This window comes from Apium graveolens, chromosome 11, assembly GCF_009905375.1.
Source record: "Apium graveolens cultivar Ventura chromosome 11, ASM990537v1, whole genome shotgun sequence".
In the NCBI taxonomy this organism is placed as follows: domain Eukaryota; kingdom Viridiplantae; phylum Streptophyta; class Magnoliopsida; order Apiales; family Apiaceae; genus Apium; species Apium graveolens.
In genome coordinates, this window is record NC_133657.1 from 197834093 (window position 1) to 197853232 (window position 19140).

General features: G+C 34.8%; 3 protein-coding genes across 4 annotated transcripts; 2 read left to right on the forward strand and 1 right to left on the reverse strand.

The window, feature by feature from the left end:
- The first annotated feature begins 842 nt into the window (after positions 1-842).
- Positions 843-9318, forward strand: LOC141697475 (ultraviolet-B receptor UVR8). 2 transcript variants are annotated; one of them, XM_074501880.1, is made up of 12 exons: positions 843-1261; positions 2052-2238; positions 2341-2487; positions 3118-3199; positions 3729-3884; positions 4803-4976; positions 6522-6593; positions 7516-7587; positions 7721-7839; positions 8605-8690; positions 8786-8844; positions 9101-9318. In XM_074501880.1, the coding sequence occupies exons 1-12, from the start codon at positions 1177-1179 to the stop codon at positions 9185-9187; spliced, it is 1326 nt and encodes a 441-aa protein (XP_074357981.1). In that variant the 5' UTR covers positions 843-1176; the 3' UTR covers positions 9188-9318. The 2 variants fall into 2 exon arrangements, with proteins under 2 accessions (XP_074357981.1, XP_074357982.1); XM_074501881.1 differs by having other exon boundaries at positions 847-1261; positions 8789-8844.
- Positions 9319-11484: 2166 nt separating this feature from the next.
- LOC141697082 (lipase-like PAD4) lies at positions 11485-15708 on the forward strand. The gene is made up of 4 exons (XM_074501292.1): positions 11485-11633; positions 11748-12078; positions 13903-14637; positions 14760-15708. The coding sequence occupies exons 1-4, from the start codon at positions 11614-11616 to the stop codon at positions 15567-15569; spliced, it is 1896 nt and encodes a 631-aa protein (XP_074357393.1). The 5' UTR covers positions 11485-11613; the 3' UTR covers positions 15570-15708.
- Positions 15709-16769: 1061 nt separating this feature from the next.
- Positions 16770-19140, reverse strand: LOC141697083 (uncharacterized). The gene is made up of 5 exons (XM_074501293.1): positions 18983-19140; positions 18293-18366; positions 18016-18119; positions 17837-17902; positions 16770-17138 (listed from the first exon to the last, which is right to left on the reverse strand). Exons 1-5 carry the CDS (start codon positions 19051-19053, stop codon positions 16896-16898), a joined length of 558 nt encoding a protein of 185 aa, XP_074357394.1. The 5' UTR covers positions 19054-19140; the 3' UTR covers positions 16770-16895.

The following is a 19140-nucleotide window of genomic DNA, read 5'->3' on the forward strand; positions in this document are numbered from 1 at the left end:
CAATTGAAAATTAAGGAGATATGATTGAAAGCATGTGGGTCAATTTGAATAATTCATCTTTTTGGGCCTACATGCAACAGTGCCAACAGATACACTGTCACCCTGCTTTCATGATACACCAGAAGTGCCTTAAATTTGATTTTAACAATTAGGTCAAGAAAATGAAATTATTATTGGTATTTGTAATCCAATTTTTTTTATCCTTTTTTTATTTTTTTCGAAAAGGGAAATCAATTCATTAAATAACAGTGATACAGAATTTACAAATACAATCGAAATTGAACAAACGTTGAAAAATAACGTTCTTTCCTCTTGTTGCAGCCCGACTGTTTTAATCAATAAACAGTAGATGCAATTATAAAATTGTTTTTAATCAATCGAGAGTAGATGTAATTATACAATCCCCTGCTGTGACCCAACTATTTCAATTAACCGACAATAGATGCAATTATACAATTTCGGATAGACACAATTTATGAAACTATAATTTTCCATATGTCTCTCTATAGTGATAATTCCAAAACTAACAAAGAAAGATAAATTTATGTACAATATATCACATATTCGACTCGAAACGGGGAAATATATTTTTCCTGCCGACATAGTAAATACTAAACAGCCAGTTCACCACACAACGCTGTCATCCTATTTCAACCAAGTAGTAGTTTGTTAGTATATATTTGTTGACGAGTAGATGCTACAAACTTATGACGCAACTGCATATGTATATATATACAAGCCCCTATAGTCCATAATCTTGATTAACACGAGTTGTGTTGTGTGCATATATCAAGTACATATAATCCATTTAAGAGGACAAAAAACATAAGTGAAAAATGACATGATCATAGGCAAGACTTGTTGTCTTAACTCTATTATACAGTTCAAGAAATTACTGTGTACTCATATCTTTGCTCACCTAATTTATCTTTTTCTTTGACTTTATTTTCTTTTTGTCAGTGCACATTTATGTACCTTTCAATCTTTGATATATCTAGGGAGAGAGTGTGTATTAGTACTAGAACAATGTTTAGCTGAAAACCCCATGTGACATCTCTATCACTATAAATGTATCTTTAACTTTCAGGGTCCAGAAACTCTAAAACAAAGAACTTTCAAGTTCTTGTTTTTTGTTTTTTTCAATCTTTTCTTGGTTTTTGCTGTTGGGTTTTGTAGATGGAAGGGGTTGGTGTTCAAGAAAATGTTGGTCATAAAGTTGTTATGATTTCTGCTGGTGCTAGTCACTCTGTTGCTCTCCTTGGTAATCTCTCTCTCTCTCTCTCTCTCTCTCTCTCTCTCTCTCTCTCTCTCTCTCTCTCTCTCTCTCTCTCTCTCTCTCTCCCTCTCCCTCTCCCTCTCCCTCTCTCTCTCTCTCCCTCCCTCTCTCCCTCTCTCCCCCTCTCTCTCTCCGTGGATGTGTTTGTGGGTAGTTTTTATTTTTTTTCTATTTTTAAGTGCAAATTGTGGGATATTTCGATGTTGTGATATTTGGGAATGCCTTGAAATTTTACTGGGAAGTACTCTTTTGTAGTGTTTATATAATTTGTGGTCAGAAAGAGCTTGCTTTATCTTGAATTCTAGTAGGGAGAGCTTTAGGTGAGTGTTTATGTTACTTATGGTAGTAATTGCACAAATTTATTTAGCAAAAAAATTAAAAATTGCAAAAATTTGTTTGGCAAAATATGGTCTGATTATTTCTAATATTAGTTCTTTGATTGGTGGTGATGTATAGGACAAAGATCCATAGTGTATGCTAGAGGTTGCAAATTGTTTCGCAATCTTAAGCTTCTGGCATTCATATTAGAGAGCTAATTTCAGTATTGGGTTTTAGGGTTTGGACTACGGAGTATTATTTTATTATATATAAATTCGGTTTGGTGAATATAATTGTGTTCAGAAATGTTTAAGACCGAACAACAGAATGAGACGGGAAGGAAGAATTATTGGGGATGAGCATAGTACATTAGCTGGTCACTCTTTACATTTATGCGCATTAATATCTATATTGCATTGGTAGTAATTTCTAGCATCATGGAAAACTGAATTTACAGCTGGAAATGTTGTGTGCTCATGGGGCCGAGGGGAGGATGGACAACTGGGCCACGGGGATGCTGAAGATCGAGTTTCTCCTACTCAAGTGACTGCTTTAGATGGTCAGGATATAGTATCTGTGAGCTGTGGAGCTGATCACTCGACTGCTTATTCTGAGTCTAGTAAGCAAGTGTACAGTTGGGGATGGTATGTTCTGCGTGTCGGACAACTGTATATGTAATTTCTTTTGGTGTCAATCTTGGCAGTCATTTAATACTCACTTTAACATATGGTCTTTGGAATTTTTAGGGGTGATTTTGGGAGACTTGGGCATGGGAACTCTACTGATGTATTTATTCCTCAGCCAATAAAAGCATTACATGGTATGCCTATAAAGCAGATTGCTTGTGGGGATAGCCATTGTTTGGCAGTGTCCATGGAAGGCGAGGTGCATAGGTTCGTTATATGCGCATTGTTTGTATTGAAAAATCATATTTATGTTGAATATTGAGTATTGCTCCTTTTTTTTATCTTACTAATGCTCTTGGTATACTGTGTGTCTATTGCACATCTTTTTCTCTGTTTGTATACGTGCATCTTCAAGAGGCTTTGAAACCTCTATCAGGGGCTTGGCAGTTTTTCCCCTTTTAGATATTGGCTAGAAAATCATTACTTTTGAGTTTGAAAAGACAACATGGAACCTAAATGGTTTATGCACAACATTTATACACAAATCTATTTTCTTAAATAAACGACTAACCCAACTGTTAGCTTTGAGGACCTTTTCAAAATTTAAAAATTGGTATGTAAATTTGCTCTAAAGTATGCACTTTCTAATCATCTTGTAAAGTCAAATGTAATACTGGTATGATGTGAGTAGCAGTTTTGCACTGCAAGGCAAAACCTGTCCCTAGTATTATCTTGTATTAGAGGCTTAATTCCGAAGAGAGAGTAAGCCACCGTTACATCGCATGTTCAGTTTCTATTTATTTCTTTTTCATATACCAATTTTGCTTGATTTCCACACTTAACTTTATGTTTTTCATTTTCTATCTTTGCTTTATTCATCTCTTTCATCCATTGTAGCTGGGGACGAAATCAAAATGGTCAGCTAGGTCTAGGCACCATGGAGGATTCTCTTGTGCCCCAAAAAGTTCAAGCTTTCCAGGTATGCATGGCTATATAATAGCTAGGTCGAGTAATATGTAGTTAGTAATTCAGAATTTATACAAGTTGTCGTTAATCTACTTTTTTCATGATTTATCGAGGCAAGATATATATATATATATATATATATATATATATATATATATATATATATATATATATATATAAAGTAAAGTTCTATGGAGTCCACCTTTTATTGGAGTCCTCGGAGTCTATCTATGTTCTGCAAATGAAATATCTTGTAAAACGTGTTATCTTGCAAAACATGTTACACAAATATCATTATTTCAATAAAATCATGCAAATCTCATACATTTACAAGTACAATATGTATATTCTGCAACATTAACAATATATATATAGCCCCTACATTCTGACTGGTATATATAAGTTGCATCTGTTGTTCACTTTTAGCATTGTGTTGGAAATTTGCAGACATACTGTTATGCTTATATCTTTTCTTTTTGAAGGAATAATATTGAAAATAGGTTAAATGTCATAAGCTTTATTAACTTATAATTGCTGTGTAGGGAATAGCTGTCAAAATGGTTGCTGCTGGTGCTGAACATACAGGTGCTATTACAGAAGATGGTGAACTTTATGGTTGGGGATGGGGACGATATGGGAATTTGGGATTAGGTGACCGGAATGATCGCTTAGTACCTGAAAAAGTTGCAACAGTCGATGTATGTTAGTTCAATTAAGTTATTTATATAGTTTGTCATACACTTAAACTTCTTCAATTCCTTTTATCTACTGTTTTCTAAAATGAGTCTTAAATGCCTAATGCCTTCTACAGTGTACTTGCTGGTCACACACTTGTTTTTACAATTCTTTACTTGGATATTACTATCTGACTGTTTAATGTTTATTATGTTACAAACTGCTGCGTAGCAAGTTCCCCTTCTTTTCCTTTTCAATCTTTCCCTTTAGATCAAGAGTTTTCGATGCTGTTATCATCTTATATCTTATGTGCTATTTTACGGGGTAGGATTGTGATGTTCTAAACACAGAAGATGATCATCTAGTGATTTTGTAATATGACTAAAATATTGGAACTTGCTGGCGATTATCCATGAATTACTGGCTGCTCAAGGTTGAATCATTCTATGACGATGAAGAATCTGAAACACAATAAGAACATGTAGTACAAATCGGACATTCTTCACAATACATGATGATATCTGCTTATAGAACAGAAGGTCTATGGTTGTAAACGTAGTCAAACTTGCCTCATTCGATCAAAGCTGTTTCAAACTCTAGCTTCAACATAAAATTAAAGTTTAAGGCTAGAACCACTCTGATGCTTAGCCAAGCTTCTTTCTTTGAAGCTTCTAGCTGAGCTCCTGTATTTTGCATGTTCAAAATCTACCTGAACTCTATACCTGTGAGTCCTCAAGGCAAAAATCGACTCAATAGAATAATAGATAATTATCCATGTAAAGGCTCGAACTTGACTTAAGCCCAATTGAACTCTACCAAATCATTAAAGGTCGAGTTTGTGCTCAAGAAGCGTCAAACCAGCATATAGAGATCTTAGATTATGCATGAAACCTATGTTTATGTACTTTCAATATTCAACTCCAAATGTCTGATTGTGGCAGGATGATAAGATGGTTCTCATTGCATGTGGATGGCGGCATACAATATCCGTGTCCTCCTCTGGTGGTTTATACACTTATGGATGGAGCAAATATGGTCAACTAGGGCATGGGGATTTTGAAGACCACCTCATCCCTCATAAGCTTGATGCCTTGCGCACAGAAGTTATTTCCCAGGTAGTATAGTAGACTCTGCACAGATTAAACTAAGTTATTTCCCAGGTAGTATAGTAGACTCTGCACAGATTAAACTATCTTCTCGGCTTCTTCTTTGTTCTGTTATGATTGATTGTTATAATTCACAAGGACATATTGCCACTGCTAAAATATGCCTTACATAGTTCTGAGCATCGTCTAGTCATCACTTGTGCTGAACTTTTAAATTACAATATGGTAAACTTTTTGATCATGTTTTTTTTTGACATTAAGTATCCAGTGTTAAATTACAATATGGTAAACTTTTTGATCATGTTTTTTTTTGACAACTTTTTGATCATGTTTAATTTTATTGATGTTTCCCCTTGGAAAGTCAAGTATCCAGTGTTTTAGACAGTAAAAAATACTTTGTGTGACAACCCGAGTCAAATCCCGAGTCTTTTTTGAAAATCGGGTCAAGTCCTGATTCCGAGTCCGAAATAAGTCAAAGCATACTGTCCCGAGTGCAACCAACTTGGGTTACGACAAGCCCACCACAGGCCCCCAAAAGATCATGATTTGTTGGTGCACATAGTAGTAGTACTTTGCCTTATAAACTAAACAGAAGTCCCAAATCTCCTCGATGTGGGACTGGGGTGTTACACTTTCCTGGTGATAACAATGGTATGAAGTAAGCGTGTCATGCCTCCAAGATTAGAATTTGATTTCCCATGCCATTGTTATGCAACCCTGTGTGTGATTTTGACAGTCTTATCATGTAGAGTAGCAAAGCCAGAGTTGCTGATAAACTCCATAAGCTTCTTGTATGTAATACATGTAACTTCCTATTTGAGATTGAGTCTGTCATCTGGTTTTTGCCAAATTATATGAAAATCACAAAAGTAGTATTTTTTTTCTTGTTTTTTAAGAAAAGTAATTCATGGAAAGTATATTTATCCGAAGCAGCTATATTTTGACGTTAATAATTTCTACCAGGGTAAAATTATTAAATTGTAAGGTGAAGTAAATCCATTTCATATCAAAAAGACTTTTGATGTATGAACTTATTCATCATTTACTTCTATATCCTATAGTAATGGTGTATGTATTACAACTATGTTCAAAGTATGATTTGAAAAGGCTTGACAAAATGATAGACTCTTATACAATCAACACTGTACTTGTTTAGCAGGACTTCTATTATTAGGTAATTAGGAGTCAATATCTTTTACTTCTCTTAAGTTTGCCCTTTGGAAAAAATTAATATGTAAGACATTAGGTATTAGGGATCAAAACATAGTGTACGCTACGGTGCCTTTGTTGAAGCGCTGGCTTAATATCTTACTAAATTTGCTGGTCCTCTAGATCCTGATTTCTGCACAATGAACCCTATTGTGAAGATGGTCATAGAAATTATGCGAAGGTAGTATGTCAGTATTCCGTCCGCTAGTTAAGTGTATGCAATGCAGTGCCGCTCTATGCATTTTCCAGTCAGTTATCTGTTTCTTGCTGTATGCTTTTGAAGGAGAGATTGTATATTTTTGTATCTCCTAACTAATGTGAGTGTCTTTGATGAACTTGATCCAGATATCAGGCGGTTGGAGACACACCATGGCAGTGACATCAACTGGAAAACTCTATGGCTGGGGATGGAATAAGGTTTCTAACCCACTCTTTTCTTTTCGTGCGTGTACAAAAGCTCTGTGCTGAAATTAAACTTGAATTTAGTTCTGTGGTTTGCATTGAACTTCATACAAAGTTATTGTATTTTCTTCTAAAGAGCTCTTCTTTGTTTGTGCCGTCGTAGTAGAGAATTTCCATCAGTATGACTTTGTATCAAGTCTGAAGCAAAATTTGTCAAAGCAAGAAATTCATAAAGTGTTATACTCGCTTACTTAAGCAACCAACAACTGGGTTGATAACGACTCTATCAACTACTATTTTTTTGCCTCTTCCCTTTTGAACATAAGCAGATCTCACTAGGAACGCTGGGTTCACCAACCTTATTTTTTACACAGTATACTAAACTATTTCTCTAATGATGACATTTATACAAGTTTTGTGCCCCTATGACATACAACGACGATGATGGTATGTTTAGAGGTTATAAATTGTGACAGGGAACTTTTATGTGACCCTGGGATTTACAAAATTAGGCATCTTTGCTTTTGTAGTTTTGCCTTCCGAGCTCTGAATTAACTTTGTAATATTCAAAGTGTAAAATTAATGTGATTATGGATATATGATATAAGTTAATGAATATACTATTTTTTTTATTCTGTGTATTGATGCGAGTTTTGTTATCTCTTTTACTTCTAAAAAACCCTCATAAGATTCTTTTAATTTGGAGAAAATGTGGGGGAGTGGGAACTGATAGCAATTATTATAAAATTGCAGTATGTATCAAGGTATTATAGGCTATAGCTACGCGTTTCTATTGTTTAGGTTTTACTCTGCAAAAAACACTCGTTAGCAAAACCTAATATTATCATATAGCTCTATACATAAGCATGCTTGATCACTTCTAATAATGGTTTATTTGCATTATAACTAAATATACATGGATGATTTCCATATACAGTTCGGACAAGTTGGATGTGGTGACAATCTGGATCATTGCTCTCCGATGCCTGTTAATTTTCCACATGAGCAGGCATGCCCTTGTCCTGCATCTTTTTTCTTTTAGTATTTGTTTCAAATGTTAGTTTTTCTGCTAATAGAAGTTATCATTTCACTCTCCTTTCAACGTAGTTACATGTTTTACTTTTCCAATTTTTCACTGGCAGAAAGTAGTTCAGATCTCATGTGGGTGGAGGCACACGCTTGCTGTCACTGATAAACAAAACATATTTTCGTGGGGAAGAGGTACTAATGGACAGCTGGGACACAGGGAATCAATAGACAGGTACTAATGTTCTTACTTCTGAAAAATGTAGCAGTACATTAGTTTTTCATGTTTTGATTTTCTGCCTATAAAATGCCTAGGGGATAGTAATGCTAGTTTCTTTTTAATGAGTATCACTCTGGGAGAAGTAGATTTCTTTCATGCCAACAAATAATGAGAATATATTGTGGAGCATGGGTCTCTTTAATATTCTTTTCGCATTTGTCAGTTATATTAAGTTATCAATGAAGAGTCCTGTCTCTAATGTTTTTATCCAACTTACCTTTAAATTGTTTAGGGCTTTCACCATCCCTCCTAAGTTTAATTCTCTTATAAAAACATGAGTAAGCATACAGTTTAGTGCAAAAATTTGTTATCCATGCCATTACTGCATTTTACACGAACAGCTGAAGGAAAGTCTATATACAGATTATTATAGTGTACACAGTGATTTATCATAAGCCCTTTTAGTAAGAAAGTTGCTGGACTAGGAAAATCAGTTGGTTGTGAATCTGTTCATCCAATATGTTTCATGACATCGACCAAGAAAAAACATCCTATAAGAACCTATATCAATAGATTAGGGACGAAGGGAGCAAGACTTTGCAACAAAAGCATTAATGTTGAACATTTACCAACTGAATTTAGTTGTTTTATTCCTCCTTACTTTGCAGTAAGCAGAACCTGTTTTAATATTTACTTCTAGAGTCTATATGGTAATGATTTTCTGGCTCTTCATTGAGATATTAAATTATGAACTGATGTTTTTTTTCTCGAGAATCGCAGAAACACTCCAAAAATCATAGAGGCTTTAAGTGTGGATGGGTCGAACGGGCAACTGATAGAGTCCTCAAACATTGATCCATCAATAGGTATCACATACTTATATATGGTTTCCTTGTTTACTTATAATTTGAAAGAGTGAGTCACAATGAAACATATTGATAACTTCAATTATTTTCTTTAGCAGGGAAAATTTCAGTCTCGCCATCTGATAGATATGCAGTTGTTCCAGATGAGAACAAGGTATGCTCTCTTTCTAAGAAGCTTCATTACTAGGTTTACCATTTCTAGAATATGTAGATGTCACAAGTAATCTGACAAGAAAGAAAACGAATAAAGGAGTGGCAAATATTTATCCCTAAAGTATTCTCGAGCAGCTCCCCCTAACTTATCTTTCAGTTACTAATTACCTATAAACTATATGTTTCATTTCTCGTCTTTTACTTTATTCATCATTTTCCTTATTTTAGAACTTATAAGATAATTCAAATCGATTCAGGCACATGGACAAACAATTCCTTCAGCAACGGGTATTACAACTGATGCAAGCGTCCCAGAAGGTGATGGGAAAAGGATCCGTTTATGAAATTGCCCGTCTTTCTTAAACGAATCATTATCAAAGCTGACCACTCGTAATAATAATCTACGAATCAAATTATGCACAACGATCATGTATATGTATGGATAACTTATATATAGTCAGATAATTAACGACTCCATTAGCGGTTATGCATTGCAAAGTATAACTCCAACTCCAGTCTCCAGGTGCTACGTACTCGCCTGAAGTTATAGTACTTTTATTGCTCATGTTATGTTCTCGTTCACCACGATCTGATGTTGGAATAATATAAGATACTGGAAATGGTCATTCTTCTAACACCTTCAGGTTTTAGAGTAACTGGTTCCTTGACATACAGTTATGATCGCGACGACTGAATTAGGCCGTCCTTGCTAGCAGAACATACTCTTTCGAAGTCTTTTGTACTCCATTGGCAAAGCAATGGTCACCGTTGCTTGAAAGGAATGTAAATAACGCGGTAAGTGGTGGTGGTCTGGGGGGCTCACTGGACTTCTTCTGTCTAGATTATGAATAATTAGTGTACGTCAAATCAGTTCAGCTGTCTTGATTCGATATGTGATGACTAAATATATTTGTGCCAATTTTATTAATAAAAATAAAATAATAACTTCGACATTTATCGTTGTGTAAAATATAGTTTCCCTAATTTGTAAATGGAACTATTATAGAAAAAAATAATAATATAATCATTGGTAAATGCGTTTTTGAACGAATTTGGTTATATTTTAACGAGTAAATTAAAATCTTTCCAAAAAAAAACGGGTATATCGAAAATAACGAATTTAATATGTTTTGGTTCGAAAAAAGATAATTAAAAATAATCCAAGCTTACGAGTTGAGGGACATTTCAAATGAAAAGAGTTTACCCTTATTTTTTCAAGATTCGGAGTTTGATTTTCATTAATCTTGAACAAATACTATTTTTTTAGAAATATTAACAAATTATCCTTTTTTAAGGTAGATAGTTATTTATACCTAAAGGTGGGTGTTTAATTGTATGCGAGTTACACATTCGTCGGTTGGCTATTTTAAAATTTTATTTTGAGATATCCGGTTTTAAAATAAGATATTCAATATAATATATTTTTACGATACTCAATTGTCAGTTAGGTACTTATCCAATTAGCGTATGGGGTATTTTAAAATTAGCCAAAATCTTTTAATACTTATTATTTTTATTAATTTCTATCAAAAAAATTGTTATTTAACCTTCTTTCGTATCGTAGCTCATAAGGCTGCACATGGGTTGATTTGGACCGGTTTAACTATTTTAACGAACCAAACCATTTAGTACGAGTTACAAATATATTAAACCATCAATCTCAAAAAAAATAATTAAATCCAACCCTAATAATTGTGTAACGAGTTGAGTTGGTTATGGTTGGGTTGATCGAATTGCAAGCATATTTTTTTATATTTTTTTTTATCAAAGGTGTGCATTTGGGATGAACTTATCATGTTATAAGTCATAAGCTCGCATTGTAAATATTATTAATAAAGGCAGCAGCATGCCCAAAACTTTATTAATATTGGAGAAATAAATAAAGCACTAACTGTGTTATATGAACTCATGCGAATATAATTATATAATCAAAATTATGTCAGGAACATGATAAAGCATTCTCACGGGTCTGAAACAAAATAACATAATTTATAACTATTGTATTTGATAATTATTCACAATATTTCAGATTTGATTTTTTAAATATTTTCGAACATCTATGTATATTATTTAGCTTGACTTTATTAGTCAGGTTTCCTTTTAACTTCAAGTAAAGTATAAGCATTTGCAAGGTGAGAATCGTGATTGACACGGCTAAAATTACAAGTTGTATACTAAAATTATAAACATATAAATATTTTTGTAGATTTTTTGTTAGGAATGTAATGGAATTAAAATGGGTCACAGTGTAATATATTTCAGATGAGCGGGACTTAATTAAATCAGATTAGTTTAGAATTAGTTTAGGATTTTAAATCGGTACAACCTGACCAATGCCATTATAAACGGATTAAATAAAAAATAATAATTCATAAATTTAAACGGCTCGATCTAAACAATTCATATTAGGATTAAATTGAATTGGATTTTACGAGTTACGTAATCCATGAATTCCCCGCATCCTAGTCACCGACAATGGAACACAGTTCAACGAGGAAGCTCATACTCGAGTAGTGGATCCATGTATACGACTCAAAGGCGACCATTTCACTAGACCGGGTCTAAAACGCAACCCAAAGTACTTCACTAAAGACCCAACTCAAATCAAGTTTGGCAACTATACCATTTAACAATTCATTGACCTTGACTTTTTAGTCACTCTGATTTTTATAACTCACTTCATTAACCATCACTTAATCATAATTATATTTGTATAAAATATAAACAAATTGTTCACACTTGAGACTTGCAATATTCAAACAAAGCATCAATGGAACATGAAGCTTCTTCGTAAGTTATCTAACTAGTCCAGTCCTGCAAAATTTCCATGTATTTTTCTCTATTGACTAAACATTTCTAATATAGTACTAGTACTTATTCTACGTCTCACTCATTTCTTTACAGTTTCGAAATCAGTGAAATGCTGGCGAATTTTGTGGCCTCGACGCCACTGCTGGAACAAACCTGGAAACTCTGCCAACGAGCCAAATCAACGCCTGATGGTTTGGTTACGGATTGTGTCGGAGATGCAATCCATATTGCGTTCTCCGGTGGTGGTAGCATGCCTGGTTTGGACACGGTTTGCGGAAATTTGGTTCCGTTGATCGATAAGATGAATAGAAACAGAGAAATGTTTTCTGCATTTGAGAGACAAGAAGATGAAGCTGTTATGGTTCATTCAGGGTTTTTGCATCAGTTTATGTGCATGTATAACAACTCCACCTTCCAAAAACAGGTTAGTATAATTATTATCTTCTAGTTAATCAACTTTGCACTAAAACCTTGCTCCCGAGTTTTTATTATGAAAGGAAGTAAGTGACTGGGAGGTAAAGTAACTTCATTCCAAAATGAAGGTAAAGTATATAAAATTTATATTCATTATCACTTGCTTTCGCTCCTTTTATAAATTCGGGAGCATGATTAGCAACGAAAATGAAATTATTTTACTTACCATCCACTTGATTTCCGTTCTTTTTAAAACTCGGGAGTAAGAATAAGCTAGTTGTTCATATAGTACTATTATACCACTAGAACACTCTGACCACGATATCAAGAAATAAACCAAATTGGTTGCAGTCTAGAGTTAAAATTTTTAAAATCCTGGTTACGCCATCATATAGTTGAACAAGATATTCACTATCACATTTTGCAGATTTTAAGCTATATCGTACTATTAGACCACAAAAATATTTTGACCACGATATTAAGAAATAAACCGAAGTGTTTGAGATTTAAACTTAAATTCTTTTAAAATTCTGATTCCGCCATCAGTTGTCGCCATAGTCGAACAAGATATTCACTATCACATTTTGCAGATTTCTTAGCTATATCGTACTATTAGACCACTAAAATACTCTGACCATTATCAAGAAATAAACCAAAGTGTTTGAGATTTAAACTTAAATTCTTTTAAAATTCTGGTTCCGCCATCGGTTGTTGCCATAATCGAACAAGATATTCACTATCACATTTCGCAGTTTTGCACTGTTCACAACTAAGGCTAATAACGCGTTTTTTATGATTTAGTATTTAAGTTGTTTTCAGATATTACTTTTTATTATCATTATTGTTGAAATGTACAATTAAAATGTGTATATAAAAGTATAAACAACCGTGGCGTTTATTATCTAACGCAGTGTGCTATTTCATATCATTGTATCATTATCAAGCCTATCTCTTTCAATGGGTTTATATATATTTATTTGTATTATAATACGAAAACGTGATAAAAATGAATTAAGAAATATACAGAGGTCAAGTGTCCAAGTAGTTGTAGAAGCAAAATACAAATTCATATTTGTTAGGCAACGGTCCAAGGGTCCCTGACAACTGGCAAGTCATAGATAAAGATATTCATCTAAAATAGTGATAAAATAATAAAAATTTACAGAAATATTAAGCAAAATATAATTATTTGGTATAACAAAAGAGATAAAGAATAATACATCAGACAAGTCCTTTTCTTGGTGTGGAAAAAATGGGTATATCTACAGATTCTTTTTTTTGAGATAAACGTACTTGCTTACATTAAATTGAATCAATAATCAATACATCTTGCTTACATTAAATTGAATCAATAATCAATACATCGGAGAGAAATTCCGGAGCAACGTCAATCCACTCCCGGAAGATGAGCGGCTTTAGCTAAAGCATGAGCTACTCCATTCGCAGATATCTATAGATTTTTATTTGATCACCACTTCTTCGAATTATAATTTTTCTTTTCATCCCGTACCTAAAAATGATTTGTAAACCGCCTCCGCTAAAAGTATCCTCAATATTGCATTTCACAAGACTCTAAGATAAAAAAACCCACGTGACACGTGACAGGCTGTGTAAATATATTATGCACTCTCGAATGATACAAAACCCATGCAAAACCCTTGGCTAAATATTTTCTTTTCATTCCGTACCTAAAAATGATCTGCAGTTAAAATTTGTATAGCCCTCCCCTAATAAACCAATGTGATCATTTCAAATAAAAAAATGTAACAGATCTAAAAAAAATGATTTCGTAGAAAATCTGATTACTAAAGCTCGTTCCTGTTTCTAATGGCAGATGCTAGATATATTGAAGGAAAGGAAATCATTAGTACTTACAGGCCACTCCTTTGGAGGTGCAATTGCATCTCTTACAGCTCTTTGGCTCCTCTCTTATCTTCACTCCATATCTGCATCCATTTCTGTGCTTTGCATCACATTTGGGTCACCAATGCTCGGAAACAAATCTCTCTCTCGGGCCATCCTCCAAGAACGGTGGGCTGGGAACTTCATTCATGTGATAGGAAAGCATGACATTGTTCCTCGACTCCTGTTTGCTCCATTAGATCAAGTGACTACTCACCTTCATTGCCTCCTGCAGTTCTGGAATTCCTCCATGAAGCTTGAGGAGTTGTCCTGCAGTGAACAGACTTTATTTGGAACTCAGAATTCACAACTACTAAAGTTTGTACTAGTTCATAATAATGCAGTAGCAGAAAATTTGGAAAAAGGGGATGCAGAACTGAAATCAGCATTTTCACCATTTGGGAACTATATGTTTTGTAGCGATGAAGGAGCCATATGCATGGACAATGATATAGCTGTCACCAAGTTGCTACATGTGTTGTTTTCGACAGCTACAGTAAGTTCTGTTCATGAGGATCATATGAACTATACTGGTTATGTTGAGAACATTTCATCCCAATTCCTGAAAAGGAGAAGCTATTCGGAACTTGGTGAAGTACCTGATCAATCAAACTACGATGCTGGGCTTGCTATGGCCTTGCAGTCCTCAGGAATAAGCATTAGTCATGTAAACATCTTAACCGAAGTTTATCTCATCTTCTGTCTTGCATACTAGTCAGGAAACATGTAAATGGTTGTGGATAAATATACATATATGATATTAATATCTTTGTGTTTTGCTTGTTACAGGAACCTGTCTATGCAGTAGCAAAAGACTGCCTAAAGATGGCAAAGAGAATGGGCAGAACTCCAAACCTCAACAGTGCTAATCTAGCTATTGGTTTATCTAAAATTAATCCACTACGAGCTCAAATAGAGTGGTACAAAGCATCCTGTGATGCTTCTGATGAACAAATGGGCTATTATGATTCATTTAAGCGGAGAGGTGCCTCAAAGTGTGGCTTCAAGGTCAACATGAACCGCATAAAGCTTGCCCGGTTTTGGAAGGCAGTAATTGAAATGTTAGAAAATAATCAATTACCCCATAATTTCCACAAGAGCGCAAAATGGGTTAATGCGTCTCAGTTCTATAAACTCCTTGTCGAGCCATTAGACATTGCAGAATATTATGGAAAAGGAATGCACCGGACGAAGGGGCATTATATAAAGCATGGTAGAGAGAGAAGATACGAGATCTTTGATAGGTGGTGGGAAGATAGAAAGGTACCTCATGAAGAAAAAAATATCAAGAGAAGCAAATTTGCAAGCCTTACACAAGATACATGCTTTTGGGCCAAGGTAGAGGAAGCAAGAGAGTGGCTTGATGATCTTAGACTTGCTGAGAATGATCCCATGCAAAGCGCTCTCCTCTGGCAGAATGTTGAGAAATTTGAAAAGTATGCAAATGGAATGGTGGAGAGAAAAGAGGTGTCAATAGATGTTTTGGCAAAAAATTCAAGCTACAGTTTGTGGGTTGAGGAACTCAAGGCAGTAAAATTACAGTTGCTAAGATTTCCTCCTCAGTATCCTGGTTTCCTAGTTGAGGAAACTGTTCAATAATTTGTTGACCTTGGAAGATCAAATAAACGGTTGATGTAGAAAATAAGCTTTATGTAGATGTTCTAAAATGCTATATTGTATCCCTGTACGCAATAATTGACCTCAACCAATATCTTGCACCATCTATCTATTTCTTTCATTCTTTGTGATATATACCTGTAATATATGTTATCTGTCTTATATACTTGTATTACGTTATACAGTTGTTTAAAAGTCCATTTCCCCTGTTCGTTTGAGGTTATAAGTTTGCAAGACCAAGATTACCTACAGGAGGTAAGATCATTGTTATCATATGGGAAGATTAGGCTTTTATATCTCAAAGTAACACCAATTAGGTCAATCTTATTGCAACAATAAGGTTTGGTTATGTACTAGGTTAAGCATGCTAATAGGTTTCGGACTACTGTCCTCCAAACTCAAGTAAAGAAAAGGTCAATTACAGCAAGGAATAAAATGTATGCATGCCTATAGTATGGCACCACTAGTAGTTAGCAAGAGATTGATATGACATCTTAGGACAACTTCTCGGGGATGACTACTTCCATGAGGCATACTGCAAAAGTTGGGAGAACCAGTTTATATCAGCATATAGAGAAAATTTAAAACTAACATACCTGTTGTCTATACACATTTGAGTTGAACATACTGAAGGCCTGAAAAAGATGTTGGTGCTCATGTATAGCAAAGGAGCAGTATTGAAGGAATGCAGAACTTCCAATTTATGTCCCCTATTTGTGTCAGCTGGACTCTCGGCCATGTCACTATGAGCTATAGAGGTACAACTTCCTAGAGGCCACAAATAAAATAAATGCAGCTCAGAAAATCCTCTGCATCCCTCCCCTGCAAATAGCAACTTCATACCAAACTCGTAAACTTAAAGAGACAACAGTGTTAGGAATCTTGCATTAGTTGCTTGATGATGCTCAGAAACGGAAATAGTTTGTTAGAATTTTTGGCATAGGCTGATGTGATTAACAAACACCAGAAGATAACTTTAGAAGCTGAAAATTTACGCCGTGCCTCCAATCATGTAATTTAAAAGTTATTTCGTTAGTAATTCAGAAAACATAGCTAGTCAACCTTGCCAACTTGATAATATTAGTTAACAATTATTATCTTGCTTCAAAATTTTACTTCTGATTAAGAGATGGTACACCACAAAATACATCGCCTGCCTGTTACTCCAAAATCAGAGTCCTGTTGACAGGATAAAGGACGATTCCAATAGTCCGCCAGGAAGAAGAAAGGTTTTCTTTACACTCATTACAATGTTGAAATGTGAAAATAAAAGGTTTTAACTAATAATAGTAGTTCGCTACCTAAGACTCAAATCCAAATGCTTCCAAAGGCTTCTTCAAGTGCCCTTTTCTTGCTTAATTCTATGCTCCACCCTCCAGCTTTTCCACCATTTTTTGCTTTAAGTTTCATCATTTCTTCATCGTCAAACTGATAACCCAGCATCTCATGTCCCGGTCCAATTGGGATTGGCTGTGCTATGGTACCGCCAGCAACTGCAGGAACATAATGCCCACCCGCACCACTTGTAGCTTGAGAGCTCTGACCAGCAGTCTAAGAGAAATCGAGGATATAACATAAACCCCTTGGGGATAAAAAGTAACAGTTGACATGTTTGACATGGAAGTGCAACAAATCTGGTAAAAATCACTGACTCGTGATATTTTCATCCTGCAAATTTATCATTAATGGTCTAATACATGCCTAAAGTTGTATGAATGTAGTGCACCATGTGACAACTCGTAACTGTCTACATCTACCCTTTTCTCGCTCAGCTCCTTAATTACTAATACAAGTTGGCTTTGCGCTGTATATCCAAATGGAAGGTTGCAAACCCCTACCAGTATATTCTCTCCTGGAATGTAACAAGTGTACTAATGCAGCTCTAAAGCAAATGATTATTTCACAACTCACATATGTTAAAAAAGAAATGCATCGGGTTTTAGTTCTTTCTTGTATTGACTAATGGTACATATGAGTAGAAATGCAAAGGTATTGGGAAGGAAGGCGCTCATCACTTATAACTGATAAGAGTGTCCACATATGTGGCAGATTAAAGGTAATTTAGATCAGTTACAAGTTACAACTCAATTATTTGACATAGGACAAACATGTAAGAGTTCATGTATATAGAGAGTATAACAAACAGTGTATTGCTACACCAGTCTCAATTAAGATCAAGGAGAAATATGGATGTGAGCGTAGCATGATACCATATGATGCAAGAAACTACCACTCATCAGAAGACTCACCGCATCTACTTCGCTATGAACAGGCTGCCCTCTGCTTGCTGCCAATGCTGCTGCATATTCTTCTGCCTACTTGGCATCAAAACAACAATTCCAGTCATAAAAAAACATTGGAAGTTATTCAAATTATTCAAACTCAATGATTCACGAAAAAAAACTAAAAACATGTATGTTTGAGGAACCTTGCGAGCTTGGGCATTCATTATTTGTTCGGAATTTTCTCTCTGGTATTGAGTAATCCTAGCTTCAATGGCAGGAACATCTATTCCTTCAACCATGTTTACAACTGCAAACGAAACGTGTGATCATAAAAAAAACATCACAATGTTGAACAAGAGTAATGCAAAATAATATACAACCAAAAATATATGCTTAAGCCGTAGTCTGAAGGAGGTAATATCAAAGTTCTCTATATATAAAAGACACCAATAGAGAAACTCAACCGAGTAGAAAACTTACTCATGTCCTCCACCTCCTCCAAGTAATCGTTATACTCTCTTAACGAAGGAAAATCATCTTCTCGTTTATTGAATCTATAAATCATAAACAATAAATGAACAAATTAGTAATCAACACTTAACATATGAAGAGCGAAAATCAAAATCCACGGGCATTAAACCATGCTTAGTAAAACAAGCCTCAATAATAATCATCTTCGCTACAAAGACTACAGTGAGATAAGTTACTATACATAACAAAGCGGCTCCAAGTCCATCCAATTTGTGATACACTATAAGGTAAGTTCACAAATCTAAAAATACGAATTTATAATCCAGCTAGAATACACAAAACCAAATGTCTTTATTTACACTCTTCGTTCTAGTTCCAAGTCCATCACATTCGAGATACACTAAAATAATACACAAGAGTAAATGTTTCTATCTACTCTCTTCGCCCTACCTAACTACCAAAGGTCGAGAGTTCGAGTCCTAGCTAAATGTGTTCGTGAATATTTAAATTTCTCGTAATTTAAAACAGTTTAGCGATTAAACAACTATGTTCCTGGAATTAATCTCAGCTAAATTAGTAGCAGTATTAATTAAAACAATTAAGAATCGGATCAAAACAGTTTGGCGATTAGCCCTAATTGAACAGAAAAGTTTGTAAGTATGTATAGATAGAGAGAGGAGGGGTAAAAAGGTAAAATACATATTGGAAATGCGTTTACGGATGGCCATCTCCTTGGCGAAAGTAGTGGTACCAGCTGCCACCACCACCATTGTTAATCTTGATTGATTGGGGTGCTCAGAGGGGTTTGCTTGAGTTTTTTTAACATCTTCCTTCCACCAGCTATAATATCAAAAAGT